The sequence below is a fragment of the Aquarana catesbeiana genome, linkage group LG02, assembly GCF_042186555.1.
Source record: "Aquarana catesbeiana isolate 2022-GZ linkage group LG02, ASM4218655v1, whole genome shotgun sequence".
In the NCBI taxonomy this organism is placed as follows: domain Eukaryota; kingdom Metazoa; phylum Chordata; class Amphibia; order Anura; family Ranidae; genus Aquarana; species Aquarana catesbeiana.
In genome coordinates this window covers 453,714,854-453,742,323 of record NC_133325.1, presented here as the reverse complement: position 1 = coordinate 453,742,323, position 27,470 = coordinate 453,714,854, and the positions used below count along the sequence as shown (strand labels likewise).

The 27,470-nt window shown below is 40.9% G+C and overlaps 1 protein-coding gene across 1 annotated transcript in view; it reads right to left on the bottom strand.

Annotated features, from left to right (window-relative positions):
• LOC141128354 (protein argonaute-3) overlaps positions 1 to 27,470 on the bottom strand; it is a 259,236-nt gene that overhangs the window by 90,329 nt on the left and 141,437 nt on the right. Inside the window, exons 10-12 of the mRNA XM_073615598.1 lie at positions 17,321 to 17,443; positions 16,755 to 16,888; positions 5,519 to 5,703 (exon numbers count right to left, since the gene is read on the bottom strand). Coding sequence (XP_073471699.1) covers positions 5,519 to 5,703; positions 16,755 to 16,888; positions 17,321 to 17,443 — 442 coding nt within the window. The remainder of the gene's footprint in view (positions 1 to 5,518; positions 5,704 to 16,754; positions 16,889 to 17,320; positions 17,444 to 27,470) is intronic.

Sequence of the window (27,470 nt, the reverse complement as noted above, 5' to 3'; positions counted from 1 at the left end):
GGCCCGCCTGAAAAACGGACAGGCAGACCCGATCAGTCTGCTTGTGTGACAGGGGCCTAAGGCCTTGTTCACACTGGGCATACACAGTGTACCTTTACAGGGACGCACAAGTGTTCCATGCATCTCTGTGCAGGCAGTCCCATTGATGTCATATGGGATGTAGCAACTGCACGAACAGAGCCATTGCTCCCAATTTTACATCCATGTAGGTCCGCATGCATGTCCCTGAGCTCACACTGTCTGCGTTCAGGGTGGTGTACCCACACCCACATGAATGTCAGATTGGGACCAGAAGCTATGCCTGTGCAGCTATTGCATCCCAATTAACATAAATGGGACTGCCTGTACGGGGATGCACAGAACACCTGCGCATCCCTGTGCAGGTAAACAAGGCCCTCCCATGGGCGTACACTTTAGTATGTCACATGTGAACAATGCTTTAGTAGCAATTTAGCACGAATTTTGTCAGTTATGTAGTGTTTATGTGCACTATTAATGATTTTAGTGTATTTTTAGTGAAAATAGCGATATGATGAACATTTGCGCAATTATTGCGGGGCACAAAAAATCAGTAGCACTTTGTTTTTTATTCTACAGGTCATGTGATTTAAAAAAAAGGCTACTTTGAGGGGTCTTTCAATTTCAGAAAGCTGCAAGTGAAAAATGGTACCCTCCAGATTTTTTGAGTAAATTGTTTTTATTTACAGTTTTGCGTACCTTCAGTTTTCACCATTTCACAAAAAGGTTCAATTTAAAAACGTACAAATATTTATTTATTAACTCAATACAGTTTTAACTTTTATATTTACTAGGAATTTTGTATATTTTGCCATGTATGAATCCACTATTAATGATTTTAGTGTATTTTTAGCGACAATATTGTTTTGATAAACATTTGCACAAATACCGCAGGGGATAAGAAATCAGTAACACCTTCTTTTTATTCTAGAGGTCATATGTTTTCAGAAAATATAATGTTTGGGGGGTATTTCACAAATTCTGAAAGCTGTAAGTGAAAAATGAAAACCTCCAGATTTTTAGAGAAATGTTTGGGTACGTTCGATTTTCACCATTTTGCAAAAAGGCGCAATTTAAAATTTACAAATATTTGTTATTTATTAACACAGGATAAGCTTTTATATTTAGCAGGGGTTTCGTAAAATTGTGTGTTTTTATCTGCCAATAATGGTTTTAGTGTATTTTTAGCACTAAGGGAAAAATGAAAACCTTCAGATTTTTAGAGAAATTTGAATATTTACATTTTTGGGTATGTTCGATTTTCACCATTTTGCAAAAAAGCGCAATGTAAAAATTAAAAATTGTTATTTATTAACTCCATTCAGGTTAAGCTTTTATATTCAGTAGGGATTTAGTTGGAATTTTGTAACATTACCTGTGTATTTATCTGCTAATCATGATTTCAGTGGATTTTTAGCAAAAATATTGTTTTGATAAACATTTGAGCAAATATGGGGGGACCTTAAAAATCAGTAGCACCTTCTTTTTATTCTACTGGTCATGTGCTTTCAGAAAATATAAACTATGAAAAGCTATAAGTGAAAAAAAAAAAACGCAAAGGAAAAATTGCAAAAATGGTCTGGCCACCCGAGTGTAAAAATGGAGCACAGGGCCTGGCAACGAAAGGGTTAAAATTATATGCAAGTTTGCACACTGGTCCGTTGGCCCCCCCATTGTAATGCACTGAAAACACGGCAAAAACAAAATCAAAAACGCACCTGTGTTGCATTTTTGATACAGTTTTTGAGTCATATGACCTATGAAAATCACGACAAAATCATTGCAGCAAAATTGCAGCAAGCTGCCGATAACCCTATTTTCAGCCGATAATGTTCGGCAGCCGATATATGGGTGCGTCCCTACAAATTTTCTGATTACCCATCACATTTCTGGAGGCCCTGGAGCACCAGGACAGTGAAAATACCAACAAAATGACACCATTTTGGAAATTAAACACTCCAAGGTATTTTCTGAAAGGCACAATGAGCTTTTTGAAACAAATTTTTTGCAATAAGTTTTTGGAAAGTGTTGGAAAGAAAATGACTTTTTTTTTTAACTTAAATTTGTCAATAAGATATTTCTAACAAACATAGACATACTTAGAAATACACCCCAAAACAGTATTGCCGAGTGTGTCAATACCACGTGTGAAACTCTTTCATAGCCTAGCCACACAGAGGGGCCCAAAATCCAAGGAGCACCATCAGGCTTTCTAGGCGCATGAAATTGCACATCTAATTTCCTTACTACCCATCACATTTTTGGGGGCCCTGACGCACCAGGACAGTGGAAACACAAAATTATCCAATTTTGGAGAGTAAACACCCCAAGGAAATTTTTTTAGAAGCACAGTGAGCCTTCTGAAGACTTCATTTTCTTGCCAGAAGTTTTTGGACAATGCAGAAAGAAAATTTAAAATCATTTTTTTTTTTTTTTTACACAAAGTTGTCAATTTATTAAGATATTTCTCACACACATCATGGGCATACTTAGAACTAGGGTAGCAGCGATACCACTTTTTTTTTTTTTTTTTTTTTAAGACCGAGTACAAGTACCACTACTTTTTTCAAGTACTCGCCGATACTTTTTTTTTATGTCATGTGACAGTGGCACTAATATGTAGCACTGATGGGCACTAATAGGTGGCACTGATGAGGCGTGGATTGTGTTAGTAGTTTTTTATTTTATTTTTTTGAGACAGTGTATTACTGGATTAAACAGTATAGGCCAGTGATGGTGAACCTTTTTGAGCCCGAGTGCCCAAACTGCAACAGGTGTTCAGAGCAGCATGTCAGAGGTCATGTGATGCCGCGTCTGGGGGAGAGGGGGAATGACAGAACGTCGCTCAGCCCATCTTATGTCCAATCTCCAGGAGGATATCACACATGGTCCACTACAGTAATGGCCCCTCTAGGAACCCCCGCTCTCCCCGGCAGGTGCAGCATCCCCTCCCCTCTCACCTTTGCACCTCACTCTGATCCTCCAGTAATCCCTCTCCTCCAGGGGCAGGAGTGACACCCAGCACTGCTCGGACTACACCGACCCACCCAGCATCACCTAGAACCAAAGTCACTTGCATGGTAAATCTCAGTACGCCGTAGAGCCGTTACCAGCGCATACTCTCCACCGAGCACAGCACTGCCCCTTCCTCCCTGCCTGCACGTTATAGAACTGGTGATGGCTGTCAGTGGAGTGCGAGGATTGGGATCAGCTGCAGGTGGATCGGCTAGAGGTCATGTCTGTGGCCCGGGTAGCGATCCAGTGACTTAGCTCGCATGCCCACAGAGAGGGCTCTGCGTGCCAGCTGTGGCACGCATGCCATAGGTTTGCCATCGCTGGTATAAGCACTTATTTTTAAATGTTTTACATAGCTATACCTGCAAAAGGGGCCATCCTGAAATGATCTAGCAGGCCTCAATTTTCTGACTAAAGTTCCACATTAAGGTGTTCTAGGGGCATAAATTACAAATTTTAATTTCCTGACATATCTTGGAGGCCCGGGAGCATCAGGAAACACTCACAAAATTACCACATTTTGGAAAGAAAATACTCAAAGGTATTTTCTAAGATTCACATTTTTGGAGGCCGTTGAGCACCAGGACAGTGCAAACAACTGAGGCTGTGTATGGCTGTGGGGCCGTGATCAGGACGCTGGTATGCGTATGACGGTGATCAAGATGCTGGTATGGTGTATGGCCATGACCATGGGGAACACAGAGATCACCAAGCTTCTGGGTGCACACTCTGTAAGCCTCTGATGTAGGGGGACATACGGGTATGCCCACTCATACCAGGGTGCATTCTGTTCGACCGTTTATGTACGATGGCCGGACAGGAGGCAGTTATTCAGAATAAATTGTAACCACATTTTATATTCTCTGGGTCATCTCCACTGTGATGAATTTAAAGGGCAATTCCACTTTTTGCAAGAAAAAAAAAAAAAAAAAAAACGTACAAAAAAAATAAAATATAGCATATACAATTGTCAACAGGCCATATTGTTTTAATTTATTTATATTAAAAACTATGTTTCTTTTTCAATCTGCAGCACGCCAATATTCTTTAAAATGCAAAAATGGCAAAAAGGCAACCTGGAAATGTTCTGTACACATTCACTACCATTTAAAAAATAGTCCTGCTCAAGACATACCGTATTTATCAGCATTTAACACGCACTGAAAATAGGGGGAAAATCAGGGGTGCGTGTTATACGCCGATAGCGTACCTCGGAGAAGGAGGGGGACGCCGCCGGAATCACCGAGCCGACATGTCTTGTTCACTAGCGCCGCTGGAATCACCCAGCTGACATGTCGGCTCTGACGTCACACACACATCCCGCCTCCGCCACCGGCATTGGACCAGTGTTCTGTCAATCACAGGAGCTGGTCCAATGGCGATGGCGGAGGCGGGACGTGTGTGTGTGTGAGAGCCGAGCACTGTAAACAGAAGATGACGGCTCGGTGATTCCAGCGGCTCTCGTCCCCCTCCTGATTTCCTGCACTGCATGAGAGATGGTGAGGCTGCATGTAGGCATTAGGCTGCATTGGATGGGCACAGATCAGGCTTCAGATGGGCACAGAGGCTGCAGATGGGCATCAGGCTGCATTGGATGGGCGCAGATCAGGCTTTGGATGGGCATAGAGGCTGCAGATAGGCATCAGGCTGCATTGGATGGGCGCAGATCAGGCTGCAGATGGGCACAGAGGCTGCATTGAGGCTGCAGATGGGCACTAATCAGGCTGCATTGAGGTTGCAGATGGGCATCAGGCTGCACTGATTGGCACTGACCATTATTTTGCTTCAAAGTGATTTATTTGAAAAAAAAGTTTTTTCCCTGAAACTTCCCTCTTAAATTGGGGTGCGTGTTATACGCTGATAAATACGGTAATTAACAAAGCCATTTCTGCAGAGCAGAAACAGGTAGGACTCCACAATAACGTTTTTAAAATCCTTGCAATGTACATAAATCACCCAGAAAGATTTGTTTGTCTCAACAAAAGTGGATTTACACTTCAACTTTTAACTAAAGTGATTAGGAGATGCAATCAACTTCAGAATTCATATGATCACTTTCTAGAAATTAGTAGGGACTAGCAATTGGCTAAATTTCAGCCATTTCCTTTAAACAGTGGCTTGTATATTAAAAACACTCTCCATTGTCTTCCAAAAGAAAAAAAAATTATCCCCCCAACCCCCCCAAAAAAGTGGAAATACCGGCATTCGCAGGTGAAATTCTTTGGTGTAGGAACTTCAGGAGGATTAATTTAGAGAATGGTGGCATGGAAACTAAATCTTACGCCAGACCCTCTACCTCCAAAAAGTTCCTGAGCACCTGGGCTTTTGTTTAATGTGGACATCACAAAGAATAGAATATAGTTCACATATGCTATAAAATTATATGGACTCCAAGGTAGACAAACACAAACCAAAAAAGTCCTTATACTACTACTAGAAATAAAAACCTAAGACACCAAGATAATCAAAAAGTAGGCATTCATACCATATACTGGTGTTTTTCCTGGCAGTATGACAATAATGAGCTGGAGCCCAGAGTATGTGTTTTTGAGGTGTCTGAACATTGGCTCCACACTGTCCGCGCCCTGCGCGTATTTGCAGAAGCATGGCTGACCCTGAATGGGCATCCCTGCATCCTTTGATATCTTCCTTAGCTGGTCTGTGAATCCCCTATTGGAAAATAAATATAATTAGTACATCAGGGGTGTCAAATTATTTCTAAGATAAATATTACAATACCAGCTAAAAGGAAAAAGGAAAATGAGAAGTGAATATTACAACTGCTAGATAAAAATATCCTTGCTCTCTCACATTAAAGCTGAAGCTTACTGAAAGCAGTATTAAACCCAAAAATGTAATACGTTATATTCCAGCTTACTAATCATTCGATTTGCTTGGCATTAGAGGCTTTCTTCCCTCTGTTTTCACCTGGTGATCTGGTCAGTAACACACCTTCTGTATTAGAGTGCCTTCCCTTTCGGATTAAGGAGCACCTTTGGACAGCAACATTGTTACAGTGCCTTGAAAAAGTATTCATATCCCTTGAAATTTTCCACATTGTCATGTTACAATCAAAAACGTAAAAGTATTTTATTGGGATTTTTTGTGATAGACCAACACAAAGTGGCACATAAATTGTGAAGTGGAAAGAAAATGATAAATGGTTTTAAACATTTTCTACAAATAAATATATGAAAAGTGTGCCATGCATTTATATTCAGCCCCCTTTACGCTGATATCCCTAACTAAAATCTAGTGGAACCAATTACCTTCAGAAGTCAATTAGTATATATAGAGTCCACCAGAGGTTTGTTAGAGAACCTGGGTGAACAAACAGCATCATGAAGGCCAAGGAACACACCAGACAGATCAGGGATAAATATGTGGAGAAGTTTAAAGCAGGGTTAGGTTATAAAAAAATATCTCAAACTTTGAACATCTCACAGAGCACTGTTCAATCCATCACCCGAAAATGGAAAAAAAAAAAAAGCGTATGGCATAACTGCAAACCTACCAAGACATGGCCATCCACCTAAACTGACAGGCCGGGCAAGGAGAGCATTAATCAGAGAAGCAGCCAAGAGGCCCATGGTAACTCTGGAGGAGCTGTAGAGAGCCACAGCTCAGGTGGGAGAATCTGTCCACAGGACAACAATTAGTCGTGCACTCCACAAATCTGGCCTTTATGGAAAAGCGACAACAAGAAAGCCATTATTGAAAGAAAGTCATAAGAAGTCCCGTTTGCAGTTTGCGAGAAGCCATTTGGGGGACACAGCAAACATGTGAAAGAAGATGCCCTGGTCAGACGAGACCAAAATTGAACTTTTTGGCCTAAAAGCAATACACTATGTGTAGCAGAAAACTAACATTGCTTTTCACCCTGAACACACATCCCCACCATGAAACATGGTGGTGGCAGCATCATGTTGTGGGGATGCTTTTCTTCAACAGGGACAGGGAAGCTGGTCAGAGTTGATGGGAAGGTGGATGGAGCCAAATACAGGGCAATCTTAGAAGATTGGGACGGAGGTTCACCTTCCAGCAGAACAACAACCCTAAACATACAGCCAGAGCTACAATGGAATGGTTTAAGTCAAAGTATGTTCATGTGTTAGAATGTATATAGGAGAAAAAAAAGTCGCGCTTAACTGACATATACAGCAGCAAACATCTAATAATGAACAGTTCTCCTTACTTGGAAAAGAGTAATATGTAAAGCAGAGTGATAAGTAGACAGTAAGGATGAGCTCAGGCGTGTTCGCACACTCCACGTGCAGAGCCCGCCAGGAAGTTGGCACGGCGATGCGCTAGTCACAGGCAGTGAGACATTTCCCGATCTCTGCAGCCGCACATTGGGAAAATGTCTAACTGCCTGTGATTAGTGCAGCGCTGTGCCGACTTCCTGGTGGGCTCTGCATGTGGAGTGTGCGAACACACCGGAGCTCTCCCTTAGTAGACAGTAGTGCCAAAATCTTACAACTGAAATTCTTAGTCCATGTGTAGTCTTTCGTACACAGTATAGTCCCCTTCAATCCCCTGTACAATGGACACCATATGAAACATCCACTGCTGATAAGGAACGCCTGCTTACCAGATATACTGGACCTTAGAAAAGGCCAGTAACGCTTGTGGCTGATTACCCAGCCAGGGCCTTTGGGCTGCAATCCGATCAAAGACCTGTGGTCCTGCAGGCGATCTCTCCCGATGTTAGGGATTTCCCACTCAAAAATAGTAAAGAAAACTCCACATCGTGTAAATGCAACGATTTATTTAAAAACATCTCTCACACATGGAGGAGTGACAAAACACCGGCCGGTAAAAAAAACATGCAACAAGCACCCGCACTTCCGGGACTCTTAAGTCGCGATGACATCAGCACGTTGTCCAGCTTACGCGTTTCGTCAGAGATTGACATCGTCCTGGGGCACCATGTGTTAGAATGACCCAGTCAAAGTCCAGACCTAAATCCAATTGAGAATCTGTGGTAAGACTTGAAAATTGCTGTTCACAGATGCTCTCCATCCACTCCGACAGAGCTTGAGCTATTTTACAAAATCGAATGGGAAAAAAATATCACTCTAGATGTGCAAAGCTGGTAGAGACATCCCCAAAAAGAATTGTAGCTGTAATTGCAGTGAAAGGTGGTTCTACAAAGTATTGGCTCAGGGGGGCTGAATACAAATGCACACCACACTTTTCAGATATCTGTAAAAAAAAAAATTGAAAACCATTTATCATTTTCCTTCCACTTGACAATTACATGCCACTTTGTGTTGGTCTATTACATAAAATCCTAATAAAATACATTTATGTTCTTGGTTGTAACAAAATGTGGAAAATTTCAAAGGGTATGAATACTTTTTCATTTCTTGGTGTGAGGGAAGTGCTACATGGACTAGCAGATTTAGATATACAAAACAAACTGAAGCTAAACGCCAGCTAACACTTCACAAAGCAGTAATAGCAAACAGTTTTTTGCTCTTGGGATAAAGGTTTTACATAAATAAAAATTGACCATTGTAAGCACCTGTCAGTAGTAAATGGCTTGTCTCAACCCTGTAACTGATACATCTATATCTAAACAACATACTTACCGACTAGATCACTAAATGAAAATAAGAGAAAGAAAGTCTAAAAACATAAAACTAATGCAGCCACCACATCCAGGCAATCAATAAACTGCAAAATAATAAATGTATACTTTTGAGTTGAAAGTGTTACTAAACCCAGGACCCTGTATTCACAATATCTGGTCTTCCACAGTACACAGAACATGGAAATGCATTTTAGTAAATATAAACTGCCAAATACCTTTTCTCATCAGCAGTTAGAGCAGTCTTGTGATTTCTATCAGTGTCCAGCCAAGCACTGGTTGAAGCTTATGAGGAGGAGTTTTCTGACTGACCTATGAGACTGCAAGACGCCTGAACCTCTGGCCCTGTGCTGATAACATGCATCCTCCAAAGAAAAAAAAAAAAAATGCTCTAACAATACACACCAAACTTAGCATGTAAAGCCTGACTCCATACTCTGTGTTATCAGGAAATTATTAGGAGTCAGTGGAAGGTGGGGAGGATCAGATAAGGCAGGATCAAACAGCCCTTTTACACAATGTGGAGGATTAACCCCTTAGGTTATACAGTGAGTATAACAAGCATGCCTTACTGCATATACAGACTGATTTTACTGTTGGGGTTTTAGTAACACTTTAATACTGTTATAAACTTTTTTTTTCTTTACAGCTTTAATTACATCACTTGCATGTAGTGAAGTATGGACTATGATGAGATGCTGGATTCTGCAGAAATGTTTAGTGCAGGGCTATCCTGTCCTCTTCCTGCTGCTGAACTCAGAGGCCTTTTATGCCTAAGTCCCTGATGGCACCTCCATAAAAGTCTAGCAGGCCATGCACACAGGTTTTTAGAAGAGTTTAGGAGCAGCAGTATTTAGGAGGTCAAAATGCCTCCTGAAAGCGGAAGAAGCGCATTCAGGAGAGGAGCTTTTGGGCATTAAAAAAAAAAAAAAAAAAATCATGTGTTCAGCGCTTGAGTGTTTGCTTGAGTGGAAAAACGCTGCTTAGGTGCATATTTGATGCTGATTTTCTCCTGTCAGGAGAAACAGCATTTACAAGGAACCAGTGTGCATGTGACCTAAGGCCTCATGCACACTGGACTTTTTTTTAGCTGCTTCTAGGGGCATCTGACGGTTTTTTTTTTTCTGCCTATAAACACCTCTACATGTTAGCCTATGTGTCCATGCACACATAGGCTTTTAGAATTTAGAGGTCGAAAAAAACCCACTGCAAGTGTATCAAGGAGCAGCAGCGTTTTATCAGAAAAAAATGCTAGGCTTTAGTGTTAATTTCAATGGCCAGAATAAATGATTATTCTTGCCAATTAAATGAATTGATGCGGAAACACGTTACACACTTTTACAAGTGACAGGTATTTTTTCTGCCAAAACGCCACTGCCAGCAGTAAAGGCTTCTAGGAGAGTTAACAAAACTTCCTGTGTGCATGAGGCCTAAAAGCTTTGGGTCTCCAGGCTCAAACATGATTAAGATGATCCGACGGGGTCACACCCCCACCTGCCCTTTCCTCCACTAAGAAAAGTTCCTTCTGCCTGTAACATGATCTGTGAATAGGGGAGAGAATCTTGTGACAGATCACTCTCTCCCATTTATAGATGGTGTTACAGTCAGTGTAATCAATGAAAGAATTTTCCCTTAAAGGGTTCCTAAACCCTCTTTTTTTTTTTTTTTTTATAACAACAAACATGTCATACTTACCTCCACTGTGCAGTTCATATTGCACCCCGATCTTCCTCTTCTAGGGTCCCCCGGTGGCGCTAGTAGCTCCTCCCCGCAGCAGGAAACCACCTAGGAGAAGCGCTCTCCTTGGGGGCACCCATGCGGGCGCAGTCCCAAGTCCAGCTTTTGCATCCATAGACGCAGAAAGCAGGACTCGGGAACACCCCCGTGTTGGGAGCCAATGGCTGCGCTGCTATCAATCTATTCAATCAAGAGCCGAGACACCGGCCAGAGATGGGGTGCTCGTCTCAGTCTTAAAAATGCTCCCCAAATGCCCTATGGGCAGTTTTGAAGCGTTTGACGAGCGTTAAAACTGCTCCACAAATGCCTATTCAATTACAGTAAACGAACAAATCTTAACGCCCTGCAACTGCCTGCCAGAGCAGGTGAGGCGTTACCATAGACTTGAATAGGAGGTGTTGAAAGGCTTCAAACGCCTCCTGACATAACATGTGGCTTCAATTTTGAAACAACGCCAACACTTAGTGTCAACAGCATCATGTGCTGTCTATATTGTGCATAGGTGTTTTTTTTTGGGGCCTTTTTAACGCCTCTCAAACGCCTGCTCTTAAGGTCAGTGTGAAGTCTAAGGGGGGAGATGGGCTGGTAGGTAGCTAATCATGGAAGGTTTAACTTAATGCAGAGAATGCATTAAAGTGATATTAAAGTTTTTTTGTTTTTTTTTTAAATAAGTTACCTGGTCTGTGCAGTGGTTTAGCACAGAGCAGCCCAGATTCTCCTCTTCTTGGGTCCTCTTCTGGCGTTCCTGGCATCTCCATCATGTCAAATGCCCCCAGCGCAAGCAGCTTGCTCTTGGGGCACCCAAGCAGACCCGCTACCGAGCTGTGGCTCTGCGTGTCCATTCACACACAGATCCGTGGCTCGGATCCACCCCCACTCTCTCCTCATTGGCTCACTGGCTGTGATTGACAGCAGCGGGAGTCAATGACTCCTGCTGCTGCCTCAGCCAATGAGGACTGAGAGTCCCCGAAGAGCCGAGGCACTCATGCACATCGCTGGATCGCGATGGGGCTCAGGTGAATATTAGAGGTGCTGCTGCACGCAGAACGTTTTTTACCTTCATGCATTCTAAAAAAAAACCTTGAGCCCTTAGAACCACTTTAAGGTAAAAAAAAAAAACCTTGCGCATTTAGATCCACTTTAATGGAAAAGAGGATGGGGGGGAGGTCAGATCATCTTTATTGCAGTTGAGCCCCAACAGCACTGGAAGTTCAGTAGCAAGAAGAGGACAAGCCAGCCCTGTAGTGAAGATTCAGGATCAAGCAGCTTGTACATTGTGGGTCATACTTTTTTTATACAGGTAATTTACCAAAGCTGTAGAGAAAAAGCTAAAACAGCTTTTAGTTTGACAGCTCTTTACTTAGGGAGGTTGCACCTTTAAATCTACTAATAGAAGTTCTACACCAAGATGAGTTTGGCCTTCAAGCAGCTAGGCATATGTGTGTTTAACTCCTTAATTTAGTGTGTTTGCATGCAGGACTGTGCATGTAAAGTTGCAAACATGCATTTCCACAGTGGAAAAATGATCATATAAATGGCTTTGGGCACATGATCTTCTGGTTAAAATACAGAGCATGTACTTACTAGCAGGGTTTGGGTCTTTTGTATTAAATCCATGCTGTTATGGATTATTCAGTGAAAAGGTGCAATATCTATAATATAGGCATTCCTAAGAGGTGGTGTGAAGAAAAGCCGATCCTGTGGTTTCACTGTTGAGACCCATGCTGAGTGAAAAAGCTTTCATGGTAAGAAACCAGTACCTTGCATAATAAACCAAAACATGAACCCTATCCAAAGGAAACCTGCATAAACATTTGCACTGAGTAACAGATGTCTGCATTCTCAGAGGTCTTTTCCATACTCTCCAAGTACAAGTGTCATCTTACACACTCACACAGATTGAGTGCAAACATACTCTTAGACCAGAATATCATCTTTGCATTTTGATGCATGTTACTGCAGTACACCACAACCCAAGGTATACAGTATGTAGGCGTACCACATATACAGTAAAAACAAATATACAGTACATTCATAAAGTAATCAGACCCCCTTCGCTTCCTGATGAGAAAAAAAATGAATTTAAACAACTGTACTATAATAATGCCCTGTACACAAGGGCGGACATTGATCGGACATTCCGACAACAAAATCCTAGGATTTTTTCCGATGGATGTTGGCTCAAACTTGTCTTGCACACACACAGTCACACAAAGTTGTCGGAAAATCCGATCGTTCTGAACGCGTTGACGTAAAACACGTACGTTGGGACTATAAACAGGGCAGTAGCCAATAGCTTTCGTCTCTTAATTTATTCTGAGCATGCGTGGCACTTTGTGCGTCGGATTGGTGTACACGCGATTGGAATTTCCGACAACGGATTTTGTTGTCGGAAAATTTTATAGCAAGCTCTCAAACTTTGTGTGTCGGAAATTCCTATGGAAAAAAGAACAAAAAGGTACAAAAAAGTTCATGAATAGGTATCAGCTTCATGCAGATAGGGAGACATTGAACAAATCTATTGGAATATACTACACCATTGGAGCCCTTTTTGTTTTTTTCCATCCATCTCCTTGAGGACAACTGAGAGCTCCCCCCCTATACCAGGTAGACTACTTGGATTGCACCAGGCTGGAGACGCTGGACACAGCAACGGGGTTGGACGGCTTCACTTCACGGTCCCTGCAGAGGGCTAGATCTGCTTGCTCGATAGACCTTGCTATAAGGGAGGTCCACCGTTCGTGGTAAGGGGCCATCTTTAGCACTATTTTTGGAGACAACTCAACAGAGAGTCACATCTTTATACTCCTTTTCCTTTACCTATATGGGTCACGGCGGGATGGAGCGTGAATGTGTCTCCCTATCTGCATGAAGCTGATACCTATTCATGAACTTTTTTGTACCTTTTTGTTCTTTTTTCCAATTTATGGACTTACATCACTATTTTTTTGGTTTTTTACTACTAATGAAGTTCACTCTGTCCAGTAGTAGTTTGATGTGATTATCTATTTAGTATATGGTATATTTGTATTGTTTTTTACAGTTGCTTATCATTGCATCACTCTTTATGATATATATTTTTGATTTCACTATCATGCACAGAAATTTTTATTTCTTAATCAATTAATGTCACCAAGTCTTACATACAAGCTGTAAGCGCACTTATTTTTGACTTTTTATTTATATTTACACGGATATTGGTGTTTGTTTGTGCAGCTACAGTTTTTGTTTTTTATGGTCATATTATCTAGCGTGGTTTTTTCCTATGTTTATTAATGGAAATTCCTATGGAAAATGTGTGATGGAGCCTACACACGGTCAGAGTTTCCGACAACAAGGTCCTGTCACACATTTTCCATTGCAAAATCCTATCGTGTGTACAGGGCATAAGTCTGCAACATAACAAAATTGAAAAAAGTGAAGGGGGTCTGAAAATGTTATGAATGCACTGTACCTACAGTATAGTGCACCATACCCTATGGCCATTTTCCTTAATGCTTTAAATTCAACAGATGAAGACTACAGTAAAGTGAGAAAAACAGGTACAGAATGATTTCTTAACCACTTGCCGACCGGGCCATAGCTTAATGACTGCTACAGCGCGGTGGGATTATTCTGGGAGGACATACAATTATGTCCCCCCAGAATTGCGCTTCCTCTGGGGCACACAGCCGGGAATGTCCATGGCTGTCTGGTCTTCTGGACCCAGCACATCACGGATTGGGGTAAAGGGCCAATGACAGCGGCCCCTTTACCACTTGAACGCTCCGTCCAATGACAGTGCGATCATTTGTCAACCAACCAGCACATATCTGGTTCAGTTCCTCCCCTTGCACCGATCAGTACAGTGTGTGAGAAGAGGAGGGAGCGGGTACAGCAGTGCTTGTGGGCTGGATCTGAAGTGCCCACAGCGCTGATCTGTGCCCAGCCATGGCTCATCCATTCTCATTCTGGCTCATCCATCCCCACCCATGGCTCATCCATGCCACATCAGTACTCATCCGTGGCTCATCCGTTCCACATCAGTTCTCATCCATGTCACATCAGTGCACATCCGTGCCACCACAGTGCCTCACAAAAGTGTAATAGGTAGTCAAATTAGATTTGAAATGTATGCCCCTAGAACACCGATGGTGCTCCCTGCATGTTGGGCCTCTGTAAGTGGCCAGGCTGTGTAAAAATCTCACACATGTGGTATCGCCATACTCAGGAGGAGTAGCAGAATGTGGGGTGTCATTTTTGCTATGTACATGCTATGTGTTGGAAATATCCTATAACGACTTTGTGTAAAACAAAAATGCGTTTTCATTTTTTTTCTCCACAATTTCCAAAAATGTATGGAAAAAAAAATTACATTCAAAAGACTCATTATGCCTCATACATCAGGAATCTTCAAACTGCGGCTCTCCAGCTGTTGCGGAACTACACATCCCATGAGGCATTGTACAACTCTGACATTCACAGACATGACTAGGCATGATGGGAATTGTAGTTCCTAAACAACTGGAGGGCCGTAGTTTGAAGACCCCTGTCAGATTATACATTGGGGTGTTTGCTTTCCAAAACGGGGTCATTTTGTGGGAGTTTCCATTGTTCTGGTGCTCCAGGGCCTTCAAAAGTGTAATAGGTGGTTGAGAAATGAGATGTGTAATTTATGCTCCTAGAACACCCAATGGTTCTCCCTGCATGTTGGGCCTCTGTATATGGCCAGGCTGTAAAAAAGTCTCATACAAGTGGTATCGCCATACTCAGGAGAAGCAGAATGTGTTTTGGGGTGTAGTTGCAAGTATGTATATGCTGTGTGAGAGAAATAACCTGTTAATGACAATTTTGTGAAAAAAAAAAAATTTGCAAAGGATTGTGGGAAAACAAAGTGACAACTTTAAAGAAAACTCACCATGCCTCTTACTAAATACCTTGGAATGTCTACTTTCCAAAAGGGGTCATTTGGGGGGTATTTGTACTTTTCTGGCTTGTTATGCTCGGTTCACGCTGAGGTGACCTTCCAGGAGACTTAGCCGCCTGACAAGTCATGCTCCATTCAGTGCAAAGGAACCGTTCTAATTGGAGCGACTGAAGTCGCTCCGACTTAGAGAAAGTTTCCTGTACATTTTGGAGGCTACTTCAGAGCGACTTGCCTAGACTTCTATTACAGAAGTCATTTGCAAGCAGTGCTGAAGTCACGCTGTATGGGGTGGCTTCAGGGTCAGGCGACTTTGAAGCTGCCCCAGTGTGAACCGAGACTTGAGCCTCGTACACACGGTACGATTGTTGGCAGGGGATTGTCTGTTGACAGACTGCTGTCCTAAAATCTTACTGTTCGTGCGCTCCTTTTGACAATTGTTGTCCAACTTTCGGCCAACAAATGTTGGATGCCAGGCTAGTAAATTTTCGGCGGACAGCGGTTTGACGTCAGATTTTCATATGGTCAGTACACAAATCTGTCACACAAAAGTTGAAAGTACAAACACACATGCTCGGAATCAATGCTCACCAAACACAAAATTAACAGAAGGGGCCCAAAGGGTGGCGCTCAAGAGCTGAAGTTTCTCATAGTACGTCACTACGTTTGTGGCACAACAACTGTGTACTTTTAGTATGCAAGACAAGATCCTGGCACACGCCCGTTTGACAAAAATCAGACGCTCGGTTGGCCAACAATCATATCATGTGTAGGAGGCTTTATTGTCTCAAAAAATGAGATGAGAGGCTCTCAGTACATCAGGTGTGATCAATGTTCAGTGATTAGCACCATAGCTTGTAGACTCTCTAACTTTCACACAGATCAAATAATATACACCTATTTGGGTTATTTTTTACCAAAGCAATGTAGCAGTATAAATTTTGGCCAAAATTAATAAAGAAAATGACTAAATTTGCTAAATTGTATAAGAGAAACAAAGAAAAATGTGTTTTTTAAAATAAAATTCTGGGTCTTTTTTCATTTATAGCTCAAAAAATAAAAAACCTAGTGGTAATTAAATATCACCAAAAGAAAGCTCTATTTGTGTGAAAAAAGGGACAAAAATGTCACATTGGTACAGTTTTGCATGACTGAGTAATTCAAAATGTGAGCACTGAAAGCTGAAAATTGGTCTGGTTAGGAAGGGAGTTTAAGTGGCAAGTGGTTAATATCACTTCAATGGTGATTGCAGAAAAGAAGGCAGAAAATCCACTTGCAAGCCTTCTAAGAGGAAGGTCACAAATTAACACTTATAACCTGTCATTAAAGGGTTTAACAGCATTTTCTAACAAAACAAATCATTATAAGGCACTGTCAAAGCAAACATTCTCTACAATGTGATGTGTGATCAGGTAAAAAAAAATTCTAAAGCTTGATTTTGAAAAATGTTAATCTTACACTTATTTTACTGCATTCTTTAAGACTTACTTCAAGATTTCTTCCCTGCACTGCCTCTGCGTTGCAAAGCATGCAATGGCCCACATTTTGATCTCCACACCAGTGTGGAACTGTTTTCCCCGCATGTCCCAGACCCCATGACTCGGAGTTGCCACTGTGCGATTCTACAGAACCAAGGTGTTTAAAAGAACAAAGAAAAAAAACGATCAGACATTTAATGATGGCATCTAGATATTTTTCAAGACCTTGCAAACATACCATCTGGCAGAGTAAATAACAATGGGAATTTAAAAAATTGTGTTCCATAGCAACTGCAATTTAATATACTGCAGTCAGATCATTTAAAATGGCTAACTGGTTGCTACATAATGGTCTTAATGAAATAGTCTGCATGCGTAGCTCCTGAGAGTTTCAATAAATAGCAAATATTAAAAACAAGATAATCTATACATTTCTCATATACCAAGACCACTGGAGGCTGACAAAAATAATAAAATCATCTTTTAGGATCTTAACCTTCTCTCATACTTAGATTGATGAAAGGGATTCTTTAATAAGGGCCAGTGCTAGAATAGGAATAAATGTTTTCTACATACCCTCCCTCCGTACTGTAACATTGGCGCTGGAAGTACTCTTCCCGTCACATGAGCCATTTCATCCCGAACTTTAAACTGGAATTCTTGAACAAAGGGATCTGCATCGTAATTTGCACTTCTAACCTAAAATGTGTAAAAAGATTTAGGTAACATACATATTACCATAAACACTATCCACGCTAATATATTTAAACTTTTGATATACAAGACCAGGTGGTCTGCTTGCTGTGAGGGTGGACACTGGTGAGGATCCATCGCCATAGAGCCCGTACAAGTATCAGATTAACCTCTTGGGCGCCACCTTTGGTCTCCTGATTCAAGGATCTGTGGAGGTATAGATCCTCGTTTGCCTTGGCTCTGGTATCTTTTCCTCCTTCTCCACTCCGACTGCCCCTAGTAAGGGATAAATTTCGGAGGGCCAGCCTGGTTTGTCCTTTGTGTGGGACTCTGCCCATGTTTCCCTCGTGCCACAATTGGACCCATCTATTTGCGCTGGTGCATTTACTCACCCCGTCGGGCTCTGGGCCCCACAGGCTGACAGCTGCAACATTTAAACTGCTTTTAAACATCAAAATCTGGACAGAAAATCCACTCTAGTACTACACAGTTCATACGACGGTTGTAGGTTCTGCAATAAAATCGCATACACCCCTGATGAAGAAATAGCATTTTCGAAACGCGTTGGATCTTTTCTGTTGTGCTCACCTCCAACATAACAGATCTTTGCGATTTACTAGCTGTGTTTTTTTGTAATGTTATTATATGATTAGTCCTGTCCAGTATTCATTCATGATATTTTGTGATATGTATAGTGTATATATGTGCTCATTATTTTAAACCTATGTTTCTTAATAAAAATGTATATACTTTTTACACTACTCTCATACCTCATTGCACTATTTATCCCTTTCCAAATATCCCACCTAGAGGAAACTTTATTTTTTCAATGTCAAGACCAGGTGGTTAACCACCGCTGATATACACATAAATATCCTGTAAAATGAACAGGACCTTAAAACCCTTTCCATAGAAGAATGAACAAGAATCTGGCAAGATCATGTCCAAAAGCTGTTGCAGATCATTATTGGTAAAGACTCCTGGGAGGCTCTGCTCCGTAAACCAATAGGCAATATTCCCCAACGTAGAGGTGTTCTTGTTACATACATATTTATGGCTGCTAAACAAACCATTGCCCATGCGTGGAAATAACCTTCTCTAAATTTCGAATTCTCCAATTCTCTAAGGGCCAGTTCACACCAGATGCAGTTCCGTGTGCTTTTTTTCTGCACTAAAAATGCATACACTGTGTTTTCCATGTATTCCAATGGCTCTAGTTCACACCAATGCAGTCAATTTCCAGTCTGGTTTTGCACCGGAAACTGACTGCACTGGTGTGAATTAGAGCCATTGGAATACATTTTTAGAGCCAGTTCACACCACAAAAATGCACTAGTACGTTCCGGATCCGTTTTTGCTTACAGTTCACACCACACGCAGTTCCAGTGCAGTTCTATTGTGTTTTTGATACAATTTGCTAGGTTCCAGTAAAGTTCTGTGCAAAAAAAAAAAAAAAAAAGCACCACACTCTACTTTTTTTCTGCAACGCAAAATGACCGGAAACTGACTGCACTGGTGTGAACTAGAGGCATTGGAATACATGGAAAACACTGTGCATGCATTTTTAGTGCAGAAAAAAAACACACAGAACTGCATCTGGTGTGAACTAGCACTAAAAGTCAATTCCAGGATTCACACCAAGTTGGTTAATCACAAATTGACTGCTATCCTATCCTCACATGCAACATATAACAGTTCCTTTTCTAAGCAGGTGCACAGAAATTGTTTCTCTCTCTCCTTATGCTTTGGTTTTCACTATATCCATTTACACCTACTTGGACAACAGGCAAATCTGTACAACCTCCAGATACAAAGTGGTATGCTCCTCTGTTTTTCACCTTCTTATTCCTACATAAGTTTCATCCTGTGGTGATACCAGAGTCAGGGAAATTTTAAGCTTCTCCCTATAAGTATATAATTTCTTTGCACTTAAAAGCACGAAAACAGCTCTCTCATATAATGCCGGGAAAGCGCACTTGTATGTCTCCAAGTAACACAGACAGATGCTGGTATCACCTCGAGCTTAGCAGAATCATCCTCCAGAGAATAACCAGGCTCCTTTTGTTTATACTATAAACATGAATAACAAAGGAAGGTGGTGGCTTCAGAATCAGCCAATCAGACACTTGTATTCTTTCAAAAGAACCAATCACACACATGTATATATTCAAATAGAAATACAGTAGTGACGTGTGCAGACGGTCATGTGCAGAGCCATGCGGCAAGCGAATTGTGAGACACAAAGGACTCACAATTTGAACATTACTTACATGGCTCTGAACACGATCTGCACATTCCCATTGCTACCAATGATGCAAGCCGTACTCTATCATGGCTCAGTGGGCCATAATTTTGTATGGTTATGCTATGGTTCCCATGTACGCAGATCTGCTTACTTAGGAGTTTAGATGCGGTTGCCATGGAGTGGCCAGTTCCTTGGTGATGAATAAACAAACATCCTTAAAAGAGCAAACAGATCTGCTGTGTCCACGGGAAGGTTTCTGCAGCCAATGGTCTTCCACCAACGTCTGTATGTGCGAATACGCTCACATGCGCGTATTACAGCAAAACTGACACTGGGGGACATCTGACAACATACATTAATAAAAATTTCCACAACAACAGTTACACTGATAAGTTTATGCTTATGATACTCAATAACATCACTAGTGGCACTGCAAAGTGCTCCACTGACATTTGGTATTTTGGGATCTCAAGCAGAATCGATGCAATTCTACCTACGATCTCAACCTGCACCACAAAACGCATCCTCGAGTGCCATTCATTTTCACGTAGTGTGGCTTTGCTGCAATTATCATGCGATAAACTGCAAATTGAAACACGTGAAGCTTGTTGTCCAGAGTAAGCTCCTGCTTCTTTTTGGGCAACAAGGCTCGATTCAATTTTATCGTGACAAAATTGCCCTGCAAAATGAATGGTACCCAAACAAGCGTTTTGCAATTGCATTACGATTTGAGATCACAGGCAGAATTGCAGCAATTCTCCCTGAGATCCCAAAACACCAAATGTGAATAAAGTCTAACTATGTTTCTTAAAGTGGAACTTCACTCTCTCAGTCAACATTGAATATTGTTTAGCCTTATGCTGCTAGCATTAGTAAAAAATATAGAAAAGCATATCATATTTACTTGTTTTAACTTTTTTACATTTCTTCAGTTACTTCTTGGTTTCCAGGAATAGAAAAATAATGTCATACATCCCAAGAATATTCAGGAGGGGTTTTTCAACTAGGCGCACACTCCTGCCTACATGCCTGAGTTGAGGGCAGATGGATTCCAGGAAGTACCGTATTTATCGGCGTATAACACGCACAGGCATATAACACGCACATTCATTTAAAGAGGGAAGTATCAGGAAAAAAACTAACATTTTAAATAAGGAACTTTGAAGCAAAATAAGGGTCAGTGCCCATCTGCAGCCTCACCATTGCCATCAAAGTAGCCTGATCACTGCCCATCTGCAGCCTCACAAGTGCCGTCAGTGCAGCAGCCGCACCATTCCCGTCAGTGCAGCAGCCGCACCATTCCCGTCAGTGCAGCAGCCGCACCATTCCCGTCAGTGCAGCAGCCGCACCATTCCCGTCAGTGCAGCAGCCGCACCATTCCCGTCAGTGCAGCAGCCGCACCATTCCCGTCAGTGCAGCCTGATCGATGCCCATCTGCAGCCTAGAGGGGACAGGGAGGGGGGCGGGATGAGCACTGACAGATTACATACAGTGAGAATCTCCTATGATAGACAGAAAGGGGTCCAATGGCGGCCCAGGAGACGGGACTTCCTATTACAGAGGCCGCCAAGTAAACAGGAAATTCTCACTGTATGTAATCTGATGGCGCTCGTCCCACCCCCCTGCCTGACCCCTCCGAGACAGCTAAAATTTAAGTATTGGCATATAACACGCACACGCTATTTGCACCCAATTTTCATGGGAAAAAAAGTGAATGTTATATGCCAATAAATACATGTTAAACAAATCATCTGCCCTTATTCAAAATGGCCATGGGCAGAAATGCTAGAGGGTATTTTTCTTAGAAAAGTAAAGCATGGAGGCATGGATGGATGTGGCGAGTTTGCTTTGAATATTAAAAATGAATTAAATAGCATTTCTGATGTTCAGATGCAGTGTAGCTCCACTTTAGGACTCATAGTTCTTGCGTGAGCCTGGATTCAACATTTAGTCAAATTTCAATTTAATTTTAGTCATAGTCTTTTGACTAAACTGCAATTTTAGTTTTAGTCGTATTTTAGTCATCTGGATTGTTTTCGCTTTAGTCAACAAAAATCTCCAGTACATTTTAATCACTTGCTGACCGCCTTCCGCATATATAAGACAGCTTGGCTTTGCAAATCGTTTGTGCATACCCCTGCTGCATGCCAGGAGGAGCACGTTCGCGGGTCCGGCGTACTCGATGTCCGCCGGCCACCCGTGATCGCAGTACAGAGAGGCAGAATGGGGATCTGTCTCTGTAAACAAGGCGAGTCCCCGTTCTGACAGGGGACAACATTGAGATCTGCTGTTCCTAGTGATCAGGAACAGTGATCTCTGTGTTGTCCCAGTAGGCCCATCCCCCACACAGTTGGAGAAAACCCAGGGAACACAGTTAACCCATTGATCTCCCCCTAGTGTTAACTCCTTCCCTGCCAGTGTCATTTATACATTGATCAGTGCATTTTTTTATAGCACTGATCACTGTATTGTGTTACTGGTCCCCAAAAAGTGTCACTTGGGGTCAGAATAGTTTGCTGCAATGTCGCAGTCCCACTAAAAGTCACAGATCATCGCCATTACCAGTAAAAACAATTACAAAATCTTAAAAGTTTCTAAATCTATTCCCTATTTTGTAGACGCTATAACTTTTGCTCAAACCAATCAATATAAGCTTATTGGGATTTTTTTACCAAAAATATGTACCAGAATACATATTGGCCTATACTAATGAAGAAATTTGATTTTTTAATTTTTTTTTTTGGATGTGTATTATAGCAGAAAGTAAAAAAAAAATTTTTTTTTTATTCAAAATTGTCGCTCTTTTTTTGTTTATAAGAAAAAAATTAAAACCGCAGAGGTGATCAAATACCACCAAAAGAAAGCTCTATTTGTGGGAACAAAGGGATATCAATTTTGTTTGAGTACAGCATTTCATGCCCGCGCAATTGTCAGTTAAAGCGACGTAGTGTCGTATTGCAAAAAATGGCCTGGTCATTAAGGGGGTAAATCGTCCCGGGGCTGAAAAGCCTAGTCAACTAAAATCTCCAGTACATTTTAGGAGACTAAAATCTCCAGTACCCACCTGAACTTCCATTTTTTTCAGAACTCCGCCTGTCTTTTAAAGCCCCAGCCCCCTGACTATCAGCAAGTTGTATAGACCAGTGGTTCTCAACCTGGGAGTCGAACGACGATTTGTCAGGGGTCACCAAATCCTGGGCTGTTCCTGAATCCCGCACCGCTCTCCCAGCCTTTTCGCAGCCGCCTTCAGCTGGGATGTTCCTGGAGCCCATGGCCGCCCACTCAGCCTCTTCGCAGCCGCCCATTCAGTTCACGGCATGGCTGGGGGGCAGAGACTAGAGGTCAGCTAAATGATGAGGAATGTGAAGTGGGAGGGGCTAAAAGGAGACCCTGCATAGGTGTCACTGCTGTGAGACACCACAAAGTCAGAGACATAGTGAGTAACACTACCTGTGATTATAGTCCCCACTACAGTTCTCAGATCAGCAGATGACCTTGATCAAGAGCACCCAAGTTGGCTGATCAGCCAGCACTGCCACTGATCCCACCCCCCACCAGCACTGGTACTCATCCCAACTCCCCACCAGCACTGCCACTCATCCCACCCCCCCCCCCCCCCCCCCACCAAGGAGTAAGAGAAGGAAAAAAATTAGAGAATATATGGAAGGGAAAGGAAAAGAGGGGGAGGAAAAAGAAAAAGGGAGAGAAAGAATAAGCGAAAGAACAAGAAAGAAGGCTAGAGAGAGGGATGGGGGGGGGGGGGGGAAGAAATTAGGATAGAGAGAGATAAAAGGGAAAGAAAGGAGAACAAAGAGAAACAGTGGTACATCCTAAAATGTACCATAAGGGGTTTTAATACTGTACGAGTGGAAGGGACTCGGGGAGCACTAAATGTTCATGGGTTAGGGGTGCAAATGTCTTACCTTGGGTGCTGACAACCCATGCTACGAAAATAAATTTTACTGTTAGGGGTCCCCACAACTTGGGAAATTTTATCAAGGGGTCACGGCACTAGGTGGTTGAGAACCACTGGCATGGACAGAGATGCAGGCTCCCTCTGTCTGGCTGCTGCCTGTAAGTTCTGGAACAATGCCCTGCAAACCACAGAAGAGTAACTCCTCCGTCAGATTCGTGTCTGTCTGTGACGTGCATACAGCAAAATTGCATTGCTTAGCACTGTGTAAAATAACAGCCTCCCCAGACCGTCCTGCCCTCACTCACATTTACTTCCCCATCCCCACTTGCAGGTCCCCTCCCCATCCCCAAATTAAAATGCACCCTGCCCTGTACACTCCCTCACTCCCATTTACTTCAATATTTTTGATTATAAATAAAACCAAGTTTCATAAACAAAGATGTTATATATCACAACGGCTAAATCTCTGTCTGTAGTGCATATTCAAACCTTAATACCATACTTGATTTTTACTCCAGGAATATATGAGTTTGGAAATTCTAGAGAAATGCTTACATAATGCATTACACAATTTAATTACACCCATTAGATTTTAGTTGACTAAAATGTAATGGAGATTTTAGTCGACCTTAATGAAAATTGGAATTGATTTTCACAAAAGCAATATTTTTGTTTGTTTATTAAACTTGATTTTATTTATATAGATGTTGTATATTACAACAGCTAAGCCCCCATTCAAACCGGTGCGACTTGTCATGCGATTTGACAGTTCCAAAGTGCGTGACAAGTCACACACATGCCGGCAATGAAACTGTTCATGTCGCAGCGATTATGGAAAAGGTTCCTGCACTACTTTTTACCATTTTCATTGCGACTTCATAGGCTTCTGTTAAATTAAGTCGTAAGCTGCAATGAAATCTCCAATGCAAATCGCAGTGATATACGGCTTTGAAATTGTGCTGAAGTAGCATGATTTCAAAGCCGCACTGGTGTGAACGGGGGCTAAATCGGTGTCTGTAGTGCATGTTCAAACCTTAATACCATAAATAACATGTTATTCGATTTTTACTCCAGGAGTATATAATGAGTCTGGAAATTCTAAAGAAATACTTAAATAATGCATTACAATTTAACTAAACCCATTCAATTCTAGTTGGACTAAAATGTAATGGGGATTTTAGTCAACTGCAAAATTGGAAATAATGTTTGTCATAGTTTTCGTCAACTGACTTAATTCTAATCTTATTTTCATTTAATTTTCGTCTGAGAACATGCAGGTGACAAAAACTATGACAAAATTGACACTACTTCAAAGGTCTCTCCAAAGCCTCCTCCAGGACCCAAACCATGACTTGCAAATTCTGGGGGAAAACTGCAAAGCCCAGTTTTTCTCTATTCTAAACAGACTTTCCAAAGCTCCTCAACCTGCATGGATGAAAACCCTGGGTCGCACCAGACTCTTCTGACATTGTGACAAGGTGCAGTTATTTTTTTATTATTGTCAAGTAGGGCCGAAACAATTAATCGAAATTAATCGATTATGAAATGAATTACTATTACTATTTTCATAGCCGATTAATCGGCCAGTAACATAATTGGGTTAAAAAAAAATAAGCTAAATTGAGCCCTTTATAGTACAAAAATAGCAAATAATCGCTACTGTAATTATTACTTTCACCGTTCTACAGTAAAAAAAGGAACCCCTTACAGTAGTGATTATCTGCTTTTTTTTTAACCCCATTATGTTACTAAATGTCTTAGGCTGGTTCAAATCTATGTGTTTTTTGGTGCTTTTTGCAGAAACGCACTACAGTTCATTTACATGGTTTCCTATGGGACAAGTTCACATCTATGCTTTTTTCAGCCTCTGCGTATTTGGAAAGGGTCGGTGACTTTTTTATTTTTAATGCAAAACGGTGCTTTTTTGGTTCAATATACTTTAATAGAGAAGCTGCAGAAAAGCATGTAATGCGTTTTTGCAGCAATCTGTGTTTTTTAATCTGCCCAACAACAAATTGGCCAAAAAAAATGCAAAAAACGCAAAATCGCACAAAAATCACGTGCACAAAAATCAAAAAGCACTGCAGAAACGGATCAAAAGCAAACTGCATAGGTGTGTACCGAGCCTTAGGCTGGCCACACGGATCAATTTTCAGACAAGAATATTTAGACGAAAAATCTTTGTACATTTGCTGAATAAAAGAATGTCGTTTGAAATTTTCACTTGTTTTTAACATTCTGATTTTAAAAGTAATGTACTTTCTGAACGAAAACCACATACACTGTCTGAAAATTCCTTTGACCAAGAAGTTTTCTATTATTTCTAAATTTTCCCATCACTGTGGATGAAAATGAATGTCTATTTGACCCCACTAATGGTTAGAAAATCGAACAAACGTTCTTAAAATTACAAGGAAGACATTGTTTTTTTTTTTTTAAATAAAAAAATTTGATCCGAGTCTGATGATATTTACCAGAGTCACCATTTTAATAGTATATACAGTATATCGCCTCTAATAGTATATACATTATATTTCTTCTGTCTGTTATTCTCAGAGTGGTTTAGATATTTTACTCCCTAACCATATAGTTGGTTATTTATATTTACCACTGCATAGAGATACTTAAGAATAAATTGCCTTTTTTTAAAAACTTTACATATTAACAAAATTATACACCACACTTTAAGATTATTAACGGATTAATCGAAACAACAATCGTCCAACTAATCGATTATGAAAATAATCGTTAGTTGCAGCCCTATTGTCATGGCTAAAAAATTAAATCTAAAAAAAAAAAACAAAAAAAAACTAAAAAAAAAAAAAAAAAAAAAAACACAGCCTATCCCTACACGCAAGTGCTAAAACTTTTTTTTTAGTTTAATGCAGGGAATGCATTAAGGTAAAAAAAATGGTTTGACTTTAGAACCACGTTAAGCTACAAGCATGTCTTTGGAGTGTGGGAGGAAACCAGAATATTTGGCAAAAACCCACACAAGCAGAGGGAGAACATGCAAACGCCATGAAGACAGCATTCTTCAGAAAGGCACTAACTACTAAGCCACTGTGCCATTTCTTGTTACAATTACTGGGTGTCAGTAAAAGTTTAAGGATTTTAAGAGCTAACTTCCCTACGAAAAAAAAACAAACAAAAAAAAAAACAACAAAAAAAAAAACAACAAAAAAAAAAAACTTGATTTCATTGCATTATAAGGTCTGATATGTGAATTACAGAAGGAAAGGCTTTTTCTACTGGTTTACAGAACCTGAGCATTTTTTCCCTTGTTTCAGACTTATCCAGCTACGCTATACTAAACAGACATGATACATAGGTTCTCATCTTATTTCTTATGCAAATGTAGGACCGCTAAAGCCACTTACACGCCACAATGTTTTTTTGCTCTATAGAAAGGTAGTTTTTTCTGGAACAGATTTGGGGTTATTTAACCACTTGACCTCTAGAAGATTTACCCCCCTTCATGAACAGGCCATTTTTTCTGATACGGCACTGCATTACTTTAACTGACAATTGCATAGTTATACAACGCTGTACCCCAAAAAAATATTTGTCCATTTTTTTCCCCACAAATAGAGCTTTCTTTTGGTGGTACCCTCTGAAATTTTTTTTTTTTTTTTTTTGCGCTATGAACAAAAAAGGCAGACAATTTTGAAAAAATAAAATAGATTTTTTACTTTCTGCTATAAAACATTTCCAATAAAAAAATTGGAAAAAGAAACTAATTTCTTTATCAATTTAAGCAAATATGTATTCTGCTACATATTTTTGGTAAAAAAAAATCCCAATAAGCATATATTGATTGGTTTGTGCAAAAGTTATAGCATCTACAAATTATGGGATATATTTGTTTATTT